Below are 17,418 nucleotides of genomic sequence, written 5' to 3'. Positions count from 1 at the left end.
TTATGTTAATTGAGGAATAAATATTGGCCAGGACACCGGGGAGAACTCCCCTGCTCTTCTTTGAAAGTGCCATGGGATCTTTTACATCCACCTGAGAGAGCAGACGGGCCTTGGTTTAACGTCTCATCTGAAAGACGGCACCTCCAACAGGGCAGCACTCCCTCAGCACTGCAGTGGAGCGTCAGCCTAGATTTTGTGCTCAAGTTCCTGGAGTGGGACTTGAACCCACAACCTTCTGACTCACAGGCGAGTGTGCTGCCCACTGAGCCACGGCTGTCACCGTTCCAACAGAGTACTGAAGTGTCTCGAGTGAAACTACCCAAGCCGCTGAATGTCTCCAGCCCTTTCCATTTTGGTTTCATCAATATTAAAGCAGAGGCAGCTGCAGATAATACTTCAATGTGCTGCATCAGGATTTACAGATGGGAAGGGACGAAATGTTACTGGTGAGGTGGCAGAATCGACCTATTTCAGACTTGAGCTGCTCTATAACGCAGTGATCACCTTCCAATAATGAATTTCTCTAGTCGTTCTACATTTATGCAATATCAGACTAATGCAACTCTGAGGTATCAAATTCTTCCTGTCAGTAATTTTGCTGGAAAAAACAATGATGCATGTACAGAATGAGGAATCCGGTTTGAATTTCACCCTCTTAATGCTTTGATGATCTATTTTGATGCTTTTGCTTGTATTATTTTTTGACCCCTCATTAATATTCCACCTCTAAGGCTCAGGACCTAACCTGTCAATGCCGGGCGTCTATCCTATTGTGTCACAGTCAATACTTGTGCACCCCTCGGGGATGTCATCTCCTATCGCATGCTTGAGAGATTGGCACTATGAACTCATTTGCCCCCTCACTGACAAAGACTCCACTTGGCATTTATACAGTGCTTTATGTCCTCAGGAAATCCTAAAATGTCCCATCCCGGCTGATCCTGCAATGTCCTCCTCACTAACATCTGAGGATTTGTGCCAAAATTGGGAGAGCTGTCCCAGAGACTAGTCAAATAACAGCCTGACATAGTCATACTCACAGGATTGATCATATCCTTCAGCCTACATCCCAGACTCATCCACCAACTCCGGTACATCCTGTTCCACCGGAAGGACAGACCCGCCTGAGGTGGTGGCACTGGTATGCACTCGGGAGGACTGGTGCTTGGAGTCTTCAACATTGATTCTGGACCCCATGAAGTCTCATGGAATCAGGTCAAGCATGGTCAAGGAAACCTCCTGTTGACTACTGCCCTCCCTCAGCTGATGAATCAGTACTCCTCCATGTTGAACACCACTTGGAAGAAGCACCAAGGTAGCAAGGGCACAGCATGTACTTTGGGTGGGGGACTTCAATTTCCATCACCACTGCTGACATAGTTGCCATTCTGGGCCAGCAGCAGGTGGTGAGAGAACCAATGTGAAGGCAAAATCTACTTGACTTTGTCATCACCAATCTACCTGTCGTGGATGCATGTGTCCATGACAGCATTGGTAGCAGTGATCACAGCACAGTCCTTGTGGAGACAAAGTCCCATCTTCACACTGAGGACACCCTCCATCGTGTTGTATGGCATTACCATCATGCTAAATGGGATAGATTCAGAACAGATCTAGCAGCTCAAAACTGGGCATCTGAGGCGCTGTGGGCCATCAGCAGCAGAATTGTATTCCACCATACTCTCTGTCCTCATGGCCTGGCATATCCCTCACTCTTACAAGCCAGGGAACGAACCCTGGTTCAATGCGGAGTGTAGAAGAGCATGCCAGCAGCAGCAATAGACGTATCTGTAAATGAGGTGCCAACCTGGGGAAACTGCAACACAGGACTACATGCATGCTAAACAGCGGAAGCAGCATGCTATAGACAGAGCTAAACAATCCCACAACCAACGGATCAGATCAAAGCTCTGCAGTCCTGCCACATCCAGTCGTGAATGGTGGGGAACATTTAAACAACTAACGGGAGGAGGAGGCTCCATGAACATCCCCATCCTCAATGATGGCGGAGCCCAGTACGCAAGTGCAAAAGACAAGACTGAAGCCTTTGCAACCATCTTCAGCCAGAAGTGCCGAGTGGATGATCTATCTCTGCCTCCTCCTGAGGTCCCCACCAGTCTACAGCCAATTTGATTCACTCCATGTGATACCAAGAAACAACTGAGCGCACTGGATACAACAAAGGCTTTGGGCCCCAACAACATCCCAGCTGTTGTGCTGAAGATTTGTGCTCCAGAATAGCCGTGCCTCGAGCCAAGCTGTTGCAGTACAGTTACAACACTGGCATATTTACCCAACAAAATGCAGAACTGTCCAGGTATATCGTGTCCACAAAAAGCAGGACAAATCCACTCCGGCCAATTACCGCTCCATCAGTCTACTCTCAATCATCGGCAAGGTGATGGAAGATGTCAACAGTGTTATCAAGCAGCACTTGCTCACTAATAACCTGCTCACCGATGCTCAGTTTGCATTCTGCCAGGATCATTTGGCTCCAGACTTCATTACAGCCTTGGTCCAAACATGGACAAAATGGCTGAAATACAGAGGTGAGGTGAGAGTGTCTACCCTTGACATCAAGGCAGCATTTGACTGAGTATGGTACCAAGGAGCCCTAGTAAAATTGAAGTTAATGGGAACCGAGGAAATTGCTCCACTGGCTAGAGTCATATTTAACACAAAGGAAGGTGGTTGTTGGAGGCCAATCGTCTCAGCCCCAGGACATTCCAGGAGAGTCCGAGTTCCGGCAGAGGTCTATGAGTTCGGGAGTTCGGGAGGCCACAGAGGTCGGTGAGGTGAGTTGGTAAGTACCTCTTTTCTCTCTATTAGATTTTAAACTAGATAAGTCTAACTTGAGGGATGGCAGGGCAGCTCAATCCCATGGAGTGCACACCCTGTGGCATGTGGGAAGTCCTGGACGCTTCGTGCAGCTTAGACAACTGTGTGCAGGAGGCGTCTCCAGCTTCAACTGCTCGAGCTCCGCGGAGCAGCGGGTGGAGTCAATACGGTGTATCCGCGAGGCTGAGAGCTACATGGATAGCACGTTTCAGGAGGTGGTCACCCCGCAGCTTAAAAAGCGTGCACATAGAGGGGAAGTGGGTGACCACCAGACGTAGTAAGTACGCTAGGCAGGTAGTGCAGGAGTCTCCCAGTGAGTCCATCTCGCTTTCAAACCGATATTCACTTTTGAGTATCGGTAAGGATGATGGTGCCTCTGGGGAGTGCAGCCAGAGCCAATTCCAAGGTACCACAGGGGGGAGGGACGAAAAATAAAAGAGCCCTATTGATAGGGGATTCTATAATTAGGGGAACAAACAGGCGTTTCTGCAGCTGTAGACATGACTCCCGAATGGTTTTGTGCCTCCCTGGTGCCAGGGTCAAGGATGTCACCGAGTGGATGCAGGGCATTTTGGGGGGGAGGGTAAATGAAAAAGGATTAATTAGCAATCTTGTTGTGCGAGGCCCCTTGGGGAAGAGTGACCATAATATGGTAGAATTCTTCATTAAGATAGAGAGTGACACAGTTAACTCAGAGACTGGGGTCCTGAAATTAAAGAAGGGTAACTTTGATGGTATAAGACGTGAATTGGCTAGGATAGACTGGCGAATGATACTTAAAGGGTTGACAGTGGATAGGCAATGGCAGACATTTAGAGATTACATGGATGAATTTCAACAATTGCACATCCTTGTCTGGTGTAAAAATAAAACGGGGAAGGTGGCTCAACCGTGGCTAACAGGAAATTAGGGATAGTGTTAATCCAAGGAAGAGGCATAAAAATTGGCCAGAAAAAGCAGCAAACTGGAGGACTGGGAGAAATTTAGAATTCAGCAGAGGAGAACAAAGGGTTTAATTAGGAGGGGGAAAATAGAGTATGAGAGGAAGCTTGCAGGGAACATAAAAACTGACTGCAAAAGCTTCTATAGATATGTGAAGAGAAAAAGATTAGTGAAGATGTAGGTCCCTTCAGTCAGGATCAGGTGAATTTATAATGGGGAACCAACCAAGAAATGGCAGACCAATTGAACAAATACTTTGATTCTTCAGTAAGGAAGACACAAATAACCTTCCGGAAATACTAGGGGACCGAGGGTCTAGCGAGAAGGAAGCACTGAAGGAAATCGTTTTTAGTCAGGAAATTGTGTTCGGGAAATTAATGGGATTGAAGGCTGATAAATCCCCAGGGCCTGATAGTCTGCATCCCAGAGTACTTAAGGAAGTGGCCCTAGAAATGGTGGATGCATTGGTGGTCATTTTCCAACGTTCTATAGACTCTGGATCAGCTCCTATAGATTGGAGGGTAGCTAATGTAACACCACTTTTTTTTTTAAAAAAGGAGGGAGAGAGAAAACAGGGAATTATAGACTGGTTAGCCTGACATCGGTAGTGGGGAAAATGTTGGAATCAATTATTAAAGATGTAATAGCAGCTCATTTGGAAAGCAGTGATAGGATCGGTCCAGGTCAGCATGGATTTATGAAAGGGAAATCATGCTTGACAAATCTTCTAGAATTTTTTGAGGATGTAACTAGTAGAGTGGACAAGAGAGAACCAGTGGATGTGGTGTATTTGGACTTTCAAAAGGCTTTTGACAAAGTCCTACATAAGAGATTGGTGTGCAAAATGAAAGCACATGGTATTGGGGGTAATGTATTGATGTGGATAGAGAACTGGTTGGCAAACAGAAAGCAAAGAGTAGGAACAATCGGGTCCTTTTCAGAATGGCAGGCAGTGATTAATGGGGTGCCGCAAGGTTCAGTCCTAGGACCCCAGCTATTTACAATATACATTCATGATTTGGACAAAGGAATTGAATGTAATATTTCCAAGTTTGTAGATGACACTAAGCTTGGTGGCAATGTGAGCTGTGAGGAGAATGCTAAGAGGCTGCAGGGTGACTTGGACAGGTTAGGTGAGTGGGCAAATGCATGGCAGATGCAGTATAATGTAGATAAATGTGAGGTTATCCACTTTGGTGGCAAAAACAGGAAGGCAGATTATTATCTGAATGGTGACAGATTAGGAAAAGGGGAGGGTACATCAGTCATTGAAAGTTGGCATGCAGATGAAGAAGGCAAATGGCATGTTGACCTTCATAGCGAAAGGATTTGAGTCCAGGAGCAGGGAGGCCCTGCAGTTGTACAGGGCCTTGGTGAGGCCACAGCTTGAATATTGTGTTCAGTTTTGGTCTCCTAATCTGAGAAAGGACATTCTTGCTATTGAGGGAGTGCAGCGAAGGTTCACCAGACTGATTCCCGGGATGGCAGGACTGACATATGAAGAAAGACTGGATTGACTAGGCTTATATTCACTGGAATTTAGAAGGATGAGAGGGGATCTCATAGAAACATATAACATTCTGACAGGACTGGACAGGTTAGATGCAGGAAGAATGTTCCCAATGTTGGGAAAGTCCAGAACCAGGGGTCACAGTCTAAGGATAAGGGGTAAGCCATTTATGACCGAGATGAGGAGAAATTTCTTCACTCGGAGAATTGTGAACCTGTGGAATTCTCTACCACAGAAAGTTGTTGAAGCCAGTTCGTTAGATATATTCAAAAGGGAGTTAGATGTGGCCCTTACAGCTAAAGGGATCAAGAGGTATGGAGAGAAAGTAGGAATGGCGTACTGAAGTTGCATGATCAGCCATGATCATATTGAATGGTGGTGCAGGCTTGAAGGGCTGAATGGCCTACTCCTGCATCTATTTTCTATGTTTCTATTGATCAGGTGGGCAGAGCAAATGGCAAATGGAATTTAATTCAGAGAAGTGCGAGGTGATGCACCTTGGGAGGGCTAATAAGGAAAGGGTGTATACATTAAGCTGTAGGCCACTTAATAGTGTAGATGAACAAAGGAACCTTGGAGTGCTTGTCCACAGATCCTTGAAAGTAGCAGACCAGATGGTTAAGAAGGCATACGGAATGCTTGCCATTATTAGCCGAGGCAAAGAATATAAGAGCAGGGAGGTTATGCTTGACATATTGGATAGGCTGGGTTTGTTCTCATTGAAGCAGAGGAGGTTGAGAGGAGACCTCATTGAGGTGTACAAAATATTGAGGGGCCTGGACATAGTGGATAGTAAGGGCCTATTTCTATTGGTGGAGGGGCGAGGAGGCATCGTTTTAAAGTTGGTGGTGGAAGGTTTGTGGGGGGGGGTGGGGGTGCTTTGCACAGAGGGTTGTGGGGATCTGGAACTCTCTGCCTGGAAGAGTGGTGGATGCAGAAACCCTCGCCACTTTTAAGAGATGGTTGGATGGGCACTTAAAGTGCCGTAACCTGCAGGGTTACAGACCTAGAGCTGGTAATTGGGATTAGACTGGATGACCTTTTGTTGGCCAATGCAGTATTAATGATGAGTACTGCAAGGAATCTAGTACAGCCAGGGTGATCACCTGGACTAGTTTCGATCGCCTGGATGGGTCGGAGAGGAATTTTCCAGACTCTCTCTCTCTCTCTCTCTCCCTAAATTGGCCTGGGTTTTTAATCTAGTTTTTGCATCACCCAGGATATCACATGGCTCCGGTTGGGGTGGAGTGTAGAATGTTTTAGTATAAGGGGTGTCGCAGTTGTGTGAGGCGGACTGGTTGGGCTGGGTGCTCTTTGTCTTTCCGTCATTGTTCATAGGTTTATATGTAACCTTCAGGGCTGCTGACCAAGGGCTGTGCGGCTCTTTGTTGGCTGGCGCAGACACGATGGGCCGAAATGGCCTCCTTCTGTGCTGTAAATTTCTATGTTTCTATTGCTGCAGGAGTTCCTCAGGGCAGTGTCCGAGGCCCAACCATCTCCAGCTGCTTCATCAATGACCTTCCTTCCATCATAAGGTCAGAAGTGGGGATGTTTGCTGATTGTGCAATGTTCAGTTCATTTGGCAATTTCTCAGATAATGGAGCAGTCCATGCCCGCATGCAGTAAGACCTGGACGACATTCAGGCTTGGGCTGATAAGTGGCAAGTAACCTTCGCGCCACACAAGTGCCAGGCAATGACCATCTCCAACAAGTGAGAGCCTAACCACCTCCTCTTGACATTCAATGGCATTACCATCATTAAATCCCCCACCATCAACATCCAAGGGGTCATCATTGACCAGAAACATAACTGGACCACCTACATAAATACCGTGGCTAAAAGAACAGACCAGAGGCTGGTTATTCTGTGATGAGTGACTCGCCTCTTGACTCCTCAAAGCCTTTCCACCCCTCACAAGACACCAGTCAGGAATGTGATGGAATACTCTCCACTTACCTTGATGAGTACAACACTCGAGACTCGACAGCATCCAGGACAAAGCAGTCCATCCAGCACCTTAAATACGCACTTCCGCCACAACCAGCGCAATGTGGCTGCAATGTGTAGCATCTACAAGATGTTGTAACTTGACGAGGCTTTTTCGACCATCTCCCACACAGAAGGACAAGGGCAGCAGGTGCATGGGAACACCACTATCTCCAAGTCACACACCATCCTGACTTGGAAATACATCACCATTCCTTCATAGTCGTCAATTCAATATCCTGGAATACCTAACAGCACTGTGGGAGTACTTCCACCACACGGACTGCAGCGGTTCAAGAAGGCGGCTTAACACCACCACCTCCAGGGCAATTAGGGATGGGCAATAAATGCTGGCCTTGCCAGTGACGCCCACATCAAACTCGGCATCAAATCCTCCCCTTGCCCATACCATGTACATCTACCAGCAGCAGAGGGGTCTTGAATCTCCCTTTTTGTTCCACTCTCCACCCAGTGATAGTGTTATGTTCAGAATAACTCCACAAGACTGTATGCTGTAAGCTCAAACTGATGTGACCTTAGTCTCTTTAATCAAACTCCAGAGTGAAGAAGCAGCCTGGCAGACAACCTTTCATGCTCGCTTGCACGAGGTGTGCAGGTGACCCTTGGATCTCCAACAGGTGCGCCCCCTGGTGGCAAGTCTTGCACTATTACAAAGTTTGCATACATAACCGTTAGCGAGCAGTGTGCAGTGCAGCCTGTTGCCTAATCTCAAATCGCTTTGGATCCTGAACAGACATTTATCCGCCCTCTCTGGGCTGGACGCCAGTTCCGATCTCGTAGGGGCTTCCCTGTGATGCAACCCTTCATTTTACAGCCGCAATCTGATTAACATAACAACATAAGAAATAGGAGCAGGAGCAGGCCATTTGATCCCTCGAGCCTGCTCCGCCATTCAATAAGATCATGGCTGATCTGATCATGGACTCAGCTCCACTTCCCTGCCCGCTTCCCATAACCCTTCATTCCCTTAACGCTCAAAAATTTCTCTATCTCCGCCTTAAATATATTCAGTGACACAGCCTCCACAGCTCTCTGGGGCAGAGAATTTCACAGATCGACAACCCTTTCAGCGAAGAAATTCCTCCTCTTCTCAGTTTTAAATGGGTGGCCTCTGATCCTGAGACTGTGTCCCCGAGTTTTAGTTTCCTCAATGTGTGGAAATATTCTCTGCATCCACCTTGTCGAGCCCCTCATTAACTTACATGTTTCGATAAGATCATCTCTCATTCTTCTGACCTCCAATGAGTATAGGCTCAACCTATCCTCATAAGTCAACCCCCTCATCTCCGGAATCAACCTAGTGAACCTTCTCTGAACAGCCTCCAATGCAAGTATATCCTTCCCTAAATACGGAGACCAAAACTGTACATAGTACTCCAGGTGTGGCCTCACCAATACTCTGCATAACTGTAGTGGGACTTCTCTGCTTTTATACTCCATCCCCCTTGCAATAAAGGCCAACATTCCATTTACCTTCCTGATTACTTGCTGTACCTGCATACTAACTTTTTATGTTTCATGCGCAAGGATTCCCAGGTCCCTCTGTACTGCAGCACTTTGCAATTTTTCTCCATTTAAATTATAATTTGCTTTTCCATTTTTTCTGCCAAAGTGGATAATCTCTCATTTTCCCACATTATACTCCATCTGCCAAATTTTTGCCCACTCACTTAGCCTGTCTATATCCCTTTGCAGATTTTGTGTGTCCTCCTCACAATTTGCTTTCCCACACATCTTTGTATCATCAGCAAACTTGGCTACGTTACACTTGGTCCCTTCATCCAAGTCATTAATAAAGATTGTAAGTAATTGAGGCCCCAGCATCAATCCCTGTGGCACCCCACTAGTTACTGGTTGCCAACCGGAATATGACCCATTTATCCCGACTCTGTTTTCTGTTAGTTAGCCAGTCCTCTATCCATGCTAATATATTACCCCAACCCTGTGAACTTTTATCTTGTGCAGTAACCTTTTATGTGGCACCTTATCGAATGCCTTCTGGAAATCCAAATACACCACATCCACTGGTTCCCTCTTATCCACCCTGTTCGTTGCATCCTTAAAGAACTCCAGCAAATTTGTCAAACCCAATTTCCCTTTCATAAAACCATGCTGACTCTGCTTGATTGAATTATGCTTTTCCAACTACTGCTTCCTTAATAATGGACGGCAGCATTTTCCAAACGACACATGTTCGGTTAACTGGTCTATAGTTTCCTGCTTTTTGTTTGCCTCTTTTTTGAAATAGGGGCGTTACATTTGCGGTTTTTCATCCTGCTGGGACCTCCCCAGAATCCAGGGAACTTGGTAGATTACAACCAATGCATCCACTATCTCTGCAGCCACTTTTTTTAAGACTGTAGAATGCAGGTCATCAGGTCCAGGGGACTTGTCCACCTTTAGTCCCATTATTTTACCGAGTACTACTTCTTCAGTGACCGTGATTATCTTAAGTTCCCCCTTCCCTATAGTCCCTTGATTATCCACTATTGGGATGTTTTTAGTGTCTTCTACCAGGAAGACCGATACAAAATCGTGTCAGTTGTTGTCCCCGTGGTGTATTCAAAGGTATATTCTCACAGTCCAATGATAGACTGGAATATCGGCAATTGTACCCCTGAAATTTGTATAGAATTTAGATCAAGGGTGGCAATTCTCAGTGTTTAATCAATTTAATATTGGCTTTAGGTTGTGGCTCTGACCCTCTGACCCACTGCCTCACTCACGCACTGCCTCCATCCTCTCCCTCTCTCTGCCTCCCTCCTCTCCCTTGTGCATGAAACTCTTTTTGGTCCCTTGTGCATAGTTAGTTTGCAGGTGCAGCAGGTAATCAGGAAGGTGAATGGAATGTTGGCCTTCATTGCGAGAGGGATGGAGTACAAAAGTAGGGAGGTCTGACTGCAACTGTACAGGGTATTGGTGAGGCCGCACCTGGAGTACTGCGGGCAGTTTTGGTCACCTTACTTAAGGAAGGATGTACTGGCTTTGGAGGGGGTACAGAGACGATTCACTCGGCTGATTCTGGAGATGAGAGGGTTACGTTATGATGATAGATTGAGTAGACTGGTCTTTACTTGTTGGAGTTCAGAAGGATGAGGGGTGATCTTAGAGAAACATTTAAAATCATGAAAGGGATAGACAAGATAGAGGCAGAGAGGTTGTTTCCACTGGTCAGGGAGACTAGAACTAGGGGGCACAGCCTCAAAATATGGGGGAGCCAATTTAAAACTGAGTTGAGAAGGTATTTCTTCTCCCAGAGGGTTGTGAATCTGTGGAATTCTCTGCCCAAGGAAGCAGTTGAGGCTAGCTCATTGAATGTATTCAAGTCACAGATAGATTTTTAACCAATAAGGGAATTAAGGGTTACGGGGGGAGGGCAGGAAAGTGGAGCTGAGTCCACGGCCAGATCAGCCATGATCTTGTTGAATGGCGGAGCAGACTCGAGGGGCTAGATGGCCTAGTCCTGTTCCTAATTTTTATGTTCTTATTTTCTCCCCCTCTCTGCCTCCCTCCTCTCCCTCTCCCTGCCACCCTCCTCCCCCTCTCCCTGCCACCCGCCTCCCCCTCTCCCTGCCACCCGCCTCCCCCTCTCCCTGCCACCCGCCTCCCCCTCTCCCTGCCACCCGCCTCCCCCTCTCCCTGCCACCCGCCTCCCCCTCTCCCTGCCACCCGCCTCCCCCTCTCCCTGCCACCCGCCTCCCCCTCTCCCTGCCACCCGCCTCCCCCTCTCCCTGCCACCCGCCTCCCCCTCTCCCTGCCACCCGCCTCCCCCTCTCCCTGCCACCCGCCTCCCCCTCTCCCTGCCACCCGCCTCCCCCTCTCCCTGCCACCCGCCTCCCCCTCTCCCTGCCACCCGCCTCCCCCTCTCCCTGCCACCCGCCTCCCCCTCTCCCTGCCACCTCGCGCCCTCGCCTGCGCGCCCTTTCTTTGCTTCCCCCCTCCCCTCTCTGCTCTTCCCCCCCCCTCTCTGCTCTTCCCCCCCCCCTCTCTGCTCTTCCCCCCCCTCTCTGCTCTTCCCCCCCCCTCTCTGCTCTTCCCCCCCCCTCTCTGCTCTTCCCCCCCCCCTCTCTGCTCTTCCCCCCCCCCTCTCTGCTCTTCCCCCCCCCCTCTCTGCTCTTCCCCCCCCCTCTCTGCTCTTCCCCCCCCCTCTCTGCTCTTCCCCCCCCCTCTCTGCTCTTCCCCCCCCCTCTCTGCTCTTCCCCCCCCCTCTCTGCTCTTCCCCCCCCCTCTCTGCTCTTCCCCCCCCCTCTCTGCTCTTCCCCCCCCCTCTCTGCTCTTCCCCCCCCCTCTCTGCTCTTCCCCCCCCCCCTCTGCTCTTCCCCCCCCCCTCTCTGCTCTTCCCCCCCCCTCTCTGCTCTTCCCCCCCCCTCTCTGCTCTTCCCCCCCCTCTCTGCTCTTTCCCCCCCTCTCTGCTCTTTCCCCCCCTCTCTGCTCTTTCCCCCCCTCTCTGCTCTTTCCCCCCCTCTCTGCTCTTCCCCCCCCCTCTCTGCTCTTCCCCCCCCCTCTCTGCTCTTCCCCCCCCCTCTCTGCTCTTCCCCCCCCCTCTCTGCTCTTCCCCCCCCCTCTCTGCTCTTCCCCCCCCCTCTCTGCTCTTCCCCCCCCCTCTCTGCTCTTCCCCCCCCCTCTCTGCTCTTCCCCCCCCTCTCTGCTCTTCCCCCCCCCTCTCTGCTCTTCCCCACCCCCTCTCTGCTCTTCCCCACCCCCTCTCTGCTCTTCCCCACCCCCTCTCTGCTCTTCCCCACCCCCTCTCTGCTCTTCCCCACCCCCTCTCTGCTCTTCCCCACCCCCTCTCTGCTCTTCCCCACCCCCTCTCTGCTCTTCCCCACCCCCTCTCTGCTCTTCCCCACCCCCTCTCTGCTCTTCCCCACCCCCTCTCTGCTCTTCCCCACCCCCTCTCTGCTCTTCCCCACCCCCTCTCTGCTCTTCCCCACCCCCTCTCTGCTCTTCCCCACCCCCTCTCTGCTCTTCCCCACCCCCTCTCTGCTCTTCCCCACCCCCTCTCTGCTCTTCCCCACCCCCTCTCTGCTCTTCCCCACCCCCTCTCTCTGCTCTTCCCCACCCCCTCTCTGCTCTTCCCCACCCCCTCTCTGCTCTTCCCCACCCCCTCTCTGCTCTTCCCCACCCCCTCTCTGCTCTTCCCCACCCCCTCTCTGCTCTTCCCCACCCCCTCTCTGCTCTTCCCCACCCCCTCTCTGCTCTTCCCCACCCCCTCTCTGCTCTTCCCCACCCCCTCTCTGCTCTTCCCCACCCCCTCTCTGCTCTTCCCCACCCCCTCTCTGCTCTTCCCCACCCCCTCTCTGCTCTTCCCCACCCCCTCTCTGCTCTTCCCCACCCCCTCTCTGCTCTTCCCCACCCCCTCTCTGCTCTTCCCCCACCCCCTCTCTGCTCTTCCCCACCCCCTCTCTGCTCTTCCCCACCCCCTCTCTGCTCTTCCCCACCCCCTCTCTGCTCTTCCCCACCCCCTCTCTGCTCTTCCCCACCCCCTCTCTGCTCTTCCCCACCCCCTCTCTGCTCTTCCCCACCCCCTCTCTGCTCTTTCCCCACCCCCTCTCTGCTCTTTCCCCACCCCCTCTCTGCTCTTCCCCCCCCCCCCCCCCCTCTCTGCTCTTCCCCCCCCCCCCCCTCTCTGCTCTTCCCCCCCCCCCTCTCTGCTCTTCCCCACCCCACCTCTCTCGCTCACTGCCTCCTCGGTCTTGCTCTGCTTCCTTCTCTGCCTCTTGCTGGCTTGTATTCACACAGCTTTTACTGTATTCTTCATTTAACCTTTAGGTGAGTTCAGCAAGCTGGCCGATCTTCCTAACCTGGTCGACCTCGTCTTTGTAGGGAACCCTATTGAAGAGAAATACTCATCTGAAGGCAGCTGGGTGGATGAAGCAACAAAGAGGCTCACTAGGCTGAAAAAGCTGGACGGTATGTTAAATTTGCCCGTTACGTCTGTTGTAGACATGAACAATCGCAGCGCTCACTCTTGCGCACACAAGACCTAGTCAACTCCTGTGGTAATGTGGATTAATACAATTTAAATCGGAATCCCCTCTCATTCCAGTAAAAACAGTATGTGAAGTTATACAATGTCAGCAGCCATCACAAATCAAATAACTTGCAATTATATGGCGCCTTTAATGTAGTAAAATGTCGCAAGGCATTTCACAGGAGTGTAATCGGACAAAATATGACAATATTAGAGCAGGCAATCAAAGGGTGTTTACCAGTTATTGTTGTTGAATGCAGAGGTCTTGGAGTGTTGTAGGGCTGGAGGAGTTTTACAGAGATGGGGAGGAGCGAGGCCCTGGAGGCATTTGAAAACCAGAATTTTAAAATTAAGGTGTTGGCGGACTGTGAGCCAATGTATGTCAGCGAGTACAGGGGTGATGGGTGAGCGGGACTTGGTGCGAGTTAGGACACGGCGCAGTTTTGGATGAGCTCAAGTTTATGGAGGATGCAAGGAGGGAGGCTGACCAAGAGAATACCGACTGAGAGCTAAGCAAGTCAGATCTTTACAGAGTGGATATCGGAGATGTGAGGCACTGCACACTGCCGCATAGTGGTGGAGTCTGACTTGGTGATTTCCCTTTCTGACCGGCTCAGCTGTATGTGAGGGGAGAGCTGGGTCACAGCAACAGTGATCATTTCATGACTTCAAGCAAAGTGGATTTTGACACATCACTGAGAATAGTTCAGGCCACAGAATACTGTGCCCAGTTCTGGCCTCCATGTTATAAAAAGGATACAGAGGCACTAGAGAAGGTGCGAGCAAGGTTTACAAGGATGATACCAAAACTGAGAGGTTTTAACTATCAGGACAGATTCTACAGGCTGGTGCTCTCTCTCCTTTTTCTCGAAGGTTGAAGGGTGCCCTGTTAGAGGCCTTAGACATTTTGGTGGGTTCGATATGGTAGACAGAGATGTTTTTACTTGGGGAGTCCAAAACTGGGGCTGCTGTAAATAGTCACTAATAGATCCAGTAAAGAATTTGGGTGAAATGTAGGCTGTTTCTATGCTGTATATTCTATGTAATTCTACGTAGTTTGCAGTTTTTGCAAATGGCCCTGTTTTCTATGTCTGTACGTAGCACGCACATTAATTAGGGAAGAGTCCCATATAACCAAATAAAAAGGGCAAGGGGTCAGCTGTGGCTCAGTGGGTAGCACACTCGCCTATGATCGCAGGTCGGGGCCATAAAAGGAGTGGTGAGCGGCCCCTGGACAGCGTGGAGGTGTACCACGGCAAGGTACAGCGCGAGCTGGTGCAGGAAGGCAATGCCAGCGAAGAGGGACGTCATCAAGGTGCAGGTCGGTGATTGGAGCGTGGGCAGATACAGCAGGAGCAGCGAGATCGTGGCAAGAGATTGTACAGGGATGTCTTCGATGCCCAGTAGAGGCGAGGGCCCAGGGGCAGCACGGACCAGCCCACACTGCGATTGTATGCACGCATTAGGTCCGTGCAGCAGAACTGATCTCCAGTCGTCTTGGTTAATCCTTGCTATTGGACCAAGACCTAGCTCTGTCAAGCCCGTGTGGTGGCTGGTGTGCAACGGTCACCACACGTTAAAAAAATCCATTTACAGGCATCTTCCACCCTTCAGGATGTAGTTCGGGACCTGGAATATTAGTTTCTTCATTGAAACACCTGTGAACTCATCCTTTTTTGGCGTGGAAGCAAGTCATCCTCGTTTCGAGGGACTGCCTATGATGATAACTGAATCAGAAGGCTGTGGGTTCAAGCCCCGCTCCAAGAATTTGAGCACACGATCCAGGCTGACACTCCAGTGCAGCGCTGAGGGAGTGTTGCACTGTCGGAGGTGACGTCTTTTGGATGAGACCTTGAGGCCCCGTCTGCCCCCTCGGGTGGATGTAAAAAATCCCGTGGCACTATTGAAAGAAGAACAGGGGAGTTCTCCCAAGCAACATTATCAAAGCAGTTTAATTCATTTATCTCATTGCTGTTTGTGGGATCTTGCTGTGTGCAATTTGGCTGGCACGATTCCTACATTGCAACAGTGACTACACTTCAAAAGTGCTTCATTGGCTGTGAAAGGCGCCATAGAAATGCTGGGGGCGAAATTGCCCTGCACCCTGATTGGGGTCGGAACTTTCAGCGCCAGGCACAGAAGTTCCGCCCCCGCTGCTGAATTCGGCTTAACGCCGCTCAAAGGAAGCGGAGCGCACTCTCCCACGCTCCACTGTCTTTAGGAGCGGTTGCTGGGGCAGTGAGTCAAACTGACTGATGAGCTCCAACGCACCTCCCCTTCGCTTCAAGGGGAGGGCTGCTGCGCTCTCTGCAAGGCCTCTGATGGCTTCCACTAGGCCACAAGCGTTGGACCTGGCCAGCAGCCTGCCACCCAAGACGGAGTGCTGGGCTGCATGCTGGCGGCCCAGACCACACTAGGGCTATCGTCGTGCAGCCGCCCCGAGAGTCAGCAATCCCAAAAAGATGGCGGGCTGGGGCACTGGTGCCTTCCCCTTTAACTGGTGCCCTGAGAGCAGATATCGGCCAGCTTCGCGACCTGCCGGGCAATTTCCACCGCGGGGCGACGAGGGGTCGGCATGAGATCTGGGAGGGGCCAGCGTGGGATCTGGGAGGGGCCGGGGCGGGGTGACGAGGGCGCGGGGCATCGAGGGGTCAGCGTGGGGCGACAAGGGGACGGGCCGGCATGTGGCGGGGAGGGGTTGGCGTGGGGCCGGCGAGGGGAGGGATGGGGAGGGGTCAGCGTGCACGGCGACGCAAACTCCTGGGCAATTTCCTGGGAGGCAGTTTGCCCCCCCCCCCCCTTTGGGTGAAAAGTCCCCTCCCCCAGAGGCACTAATGGGCCTCTAATAAAGGGGCAATTTGGCCCCCGCTGTTTGAGTGGAATGGTGAGCTCCACTCGCTGGACTCGGGTGAGTGACTGTCCCACTTGCTTTGTCTGTTTCGAAGGCAAAGAAACAAATTTCTGACAATCTAACCTGTTGTAAATTTAGGGGTCCCCGTCATTAAACAAGAAGACGAGGAGGGTGAAGATTAACGCCCATCTCTCTGGCTGATGTCTGAAAGACCTCCCAACGCCCTCCTCCACCTTTGCACTTTCTGCACCCCTCCGTGCGACTGGACAGCATCTCGAGATGCTCACAAACCGCGGTATCTTGGCGTTTCTTAGCGCGTTCGCCATTATATTGCTTTGTGAGTTTTGTTGTGTTTGTTGAAGCACCGAGCTCGTCTGGAATCCAGTGACCAGCTCCTAAATATTTCTGTGTCTGTTTCAGCCGCTAACAGTAATAATTTTTTTTAAATTTGTGTGACAAATGCATTAACTTTATAAACATTGTTTATCTACATGGTAAACACTTGCTCATTTCTGGTAGAGTACTTGAAGTTAGTTTTTTTAGTTTTAACTTATTTGTAATTATAAATGAATTCTGGGGTGTTGTTACAAGGCCGTTATGTAGCTCGGGAATGTGATGTTGCTTGTGGAATAGGCCCTTGCCCTGCTTCTTGTGCGATAGAAAGTAGCTTTTCTTCGTGCTCCTTCTGTCCAGCTCAGTCCAGATTGTGACTTGTTTTTGTACGGTGCTTTTTATCTGTTTTATACAAAATTATTTACCAGAAGATGATGTACTTGTAAGTGCTATCTTGTGAAAAATGATTTATTCTGGTAGCTATTAAAGATAATTATCTTTCCAATGTCTTTTCTTTCTACTGATTCCCTCCCTCCCTCCCTCCCTCCCTCCCTCCCTCCCTCCCTCCCTCCCTCCCTTCTACCCTGTGCCCTTTCACCACCTCCACTACTGAAGACATCGGGGTAGAAATTGGTATGCATTGCAGCTGTTTTTCTAGGCTTAAAACAGGCGCAAAGCTGACGAATTTAGCAGTGAGGTGGATCGTGCACTCGGGCAACAGTGAAATTTGCCTGTCTCGTTTCTCGGGCAGCAACCATCCGTCAGGACCCCAGCCGATGTTAATCAGGAGTCTAACACCTGCCCTCTACAGGTCCGTTTTTATTTTCAAATTTATATCAGATGGAGGAGATTTGGGAGGAGGAGGAGGAGGAGATTTGGGAGGAGGAGGAGGAGGAGATTTGGGAGGAGGAGGAGATTTGGGAGGAGGAGGAGGAGGAGATTTGGGAGGAGGAGGAGGAGGAGG

The 17,418-nt window shown here is 50.4% G+C and overlaps 1 protein-coding gene across 3 annotated transcripts in view; it reads left to right on the top strand.

The window, feature by feature from the left end:
* dnal1 (dynein, axonemal, light chain 1) overlaps positions 1-16,959 on the top strand; it is a 37,462-nt gene extending 20,503 nt beyond the window's left edge. For all 3 annotated transcript variants that reach the window (XM_070877386.1, XM_070877387.1, XM_070877388.1), the window contains 2 exons: positions 13,069-13,209; positions 16,260-16,959. In XM_070877386.1, coding sequence (XP_070733487.1) covers positions 13,069-13,209; positions 16,260-16,303 — 185 coding nt within the window. In that variant the 3' untranslated portion in view covers positions 16,304-16,959. The remainder of the gene's footprint in view (positions 1-13,068; positions 13,210-16,259) is intronic.
* Positions 16,960-17,418: the final 459 nt, after the last annotated feature.

The sequence above is a fragment of the Pristiophorus japonicus genome, chromosome 4 (genome assembly GCF_044704955.1).
Source record: "Pristiophorus japonicus isolate sPriJap1 chromosome 4, sPriJap1.hap1, whole genome shotgun sequence".
NCBI lineage: Eukaryota > Metazoa > Chordata > Chondrichthyes > Pristiophoridae > Pristiophorus > Pristiophorus japonicus.
Note: the sequence above shows the minus strand (reverse complement) of the source record. Positions and strands in the feature narration are given on the sequence as shown.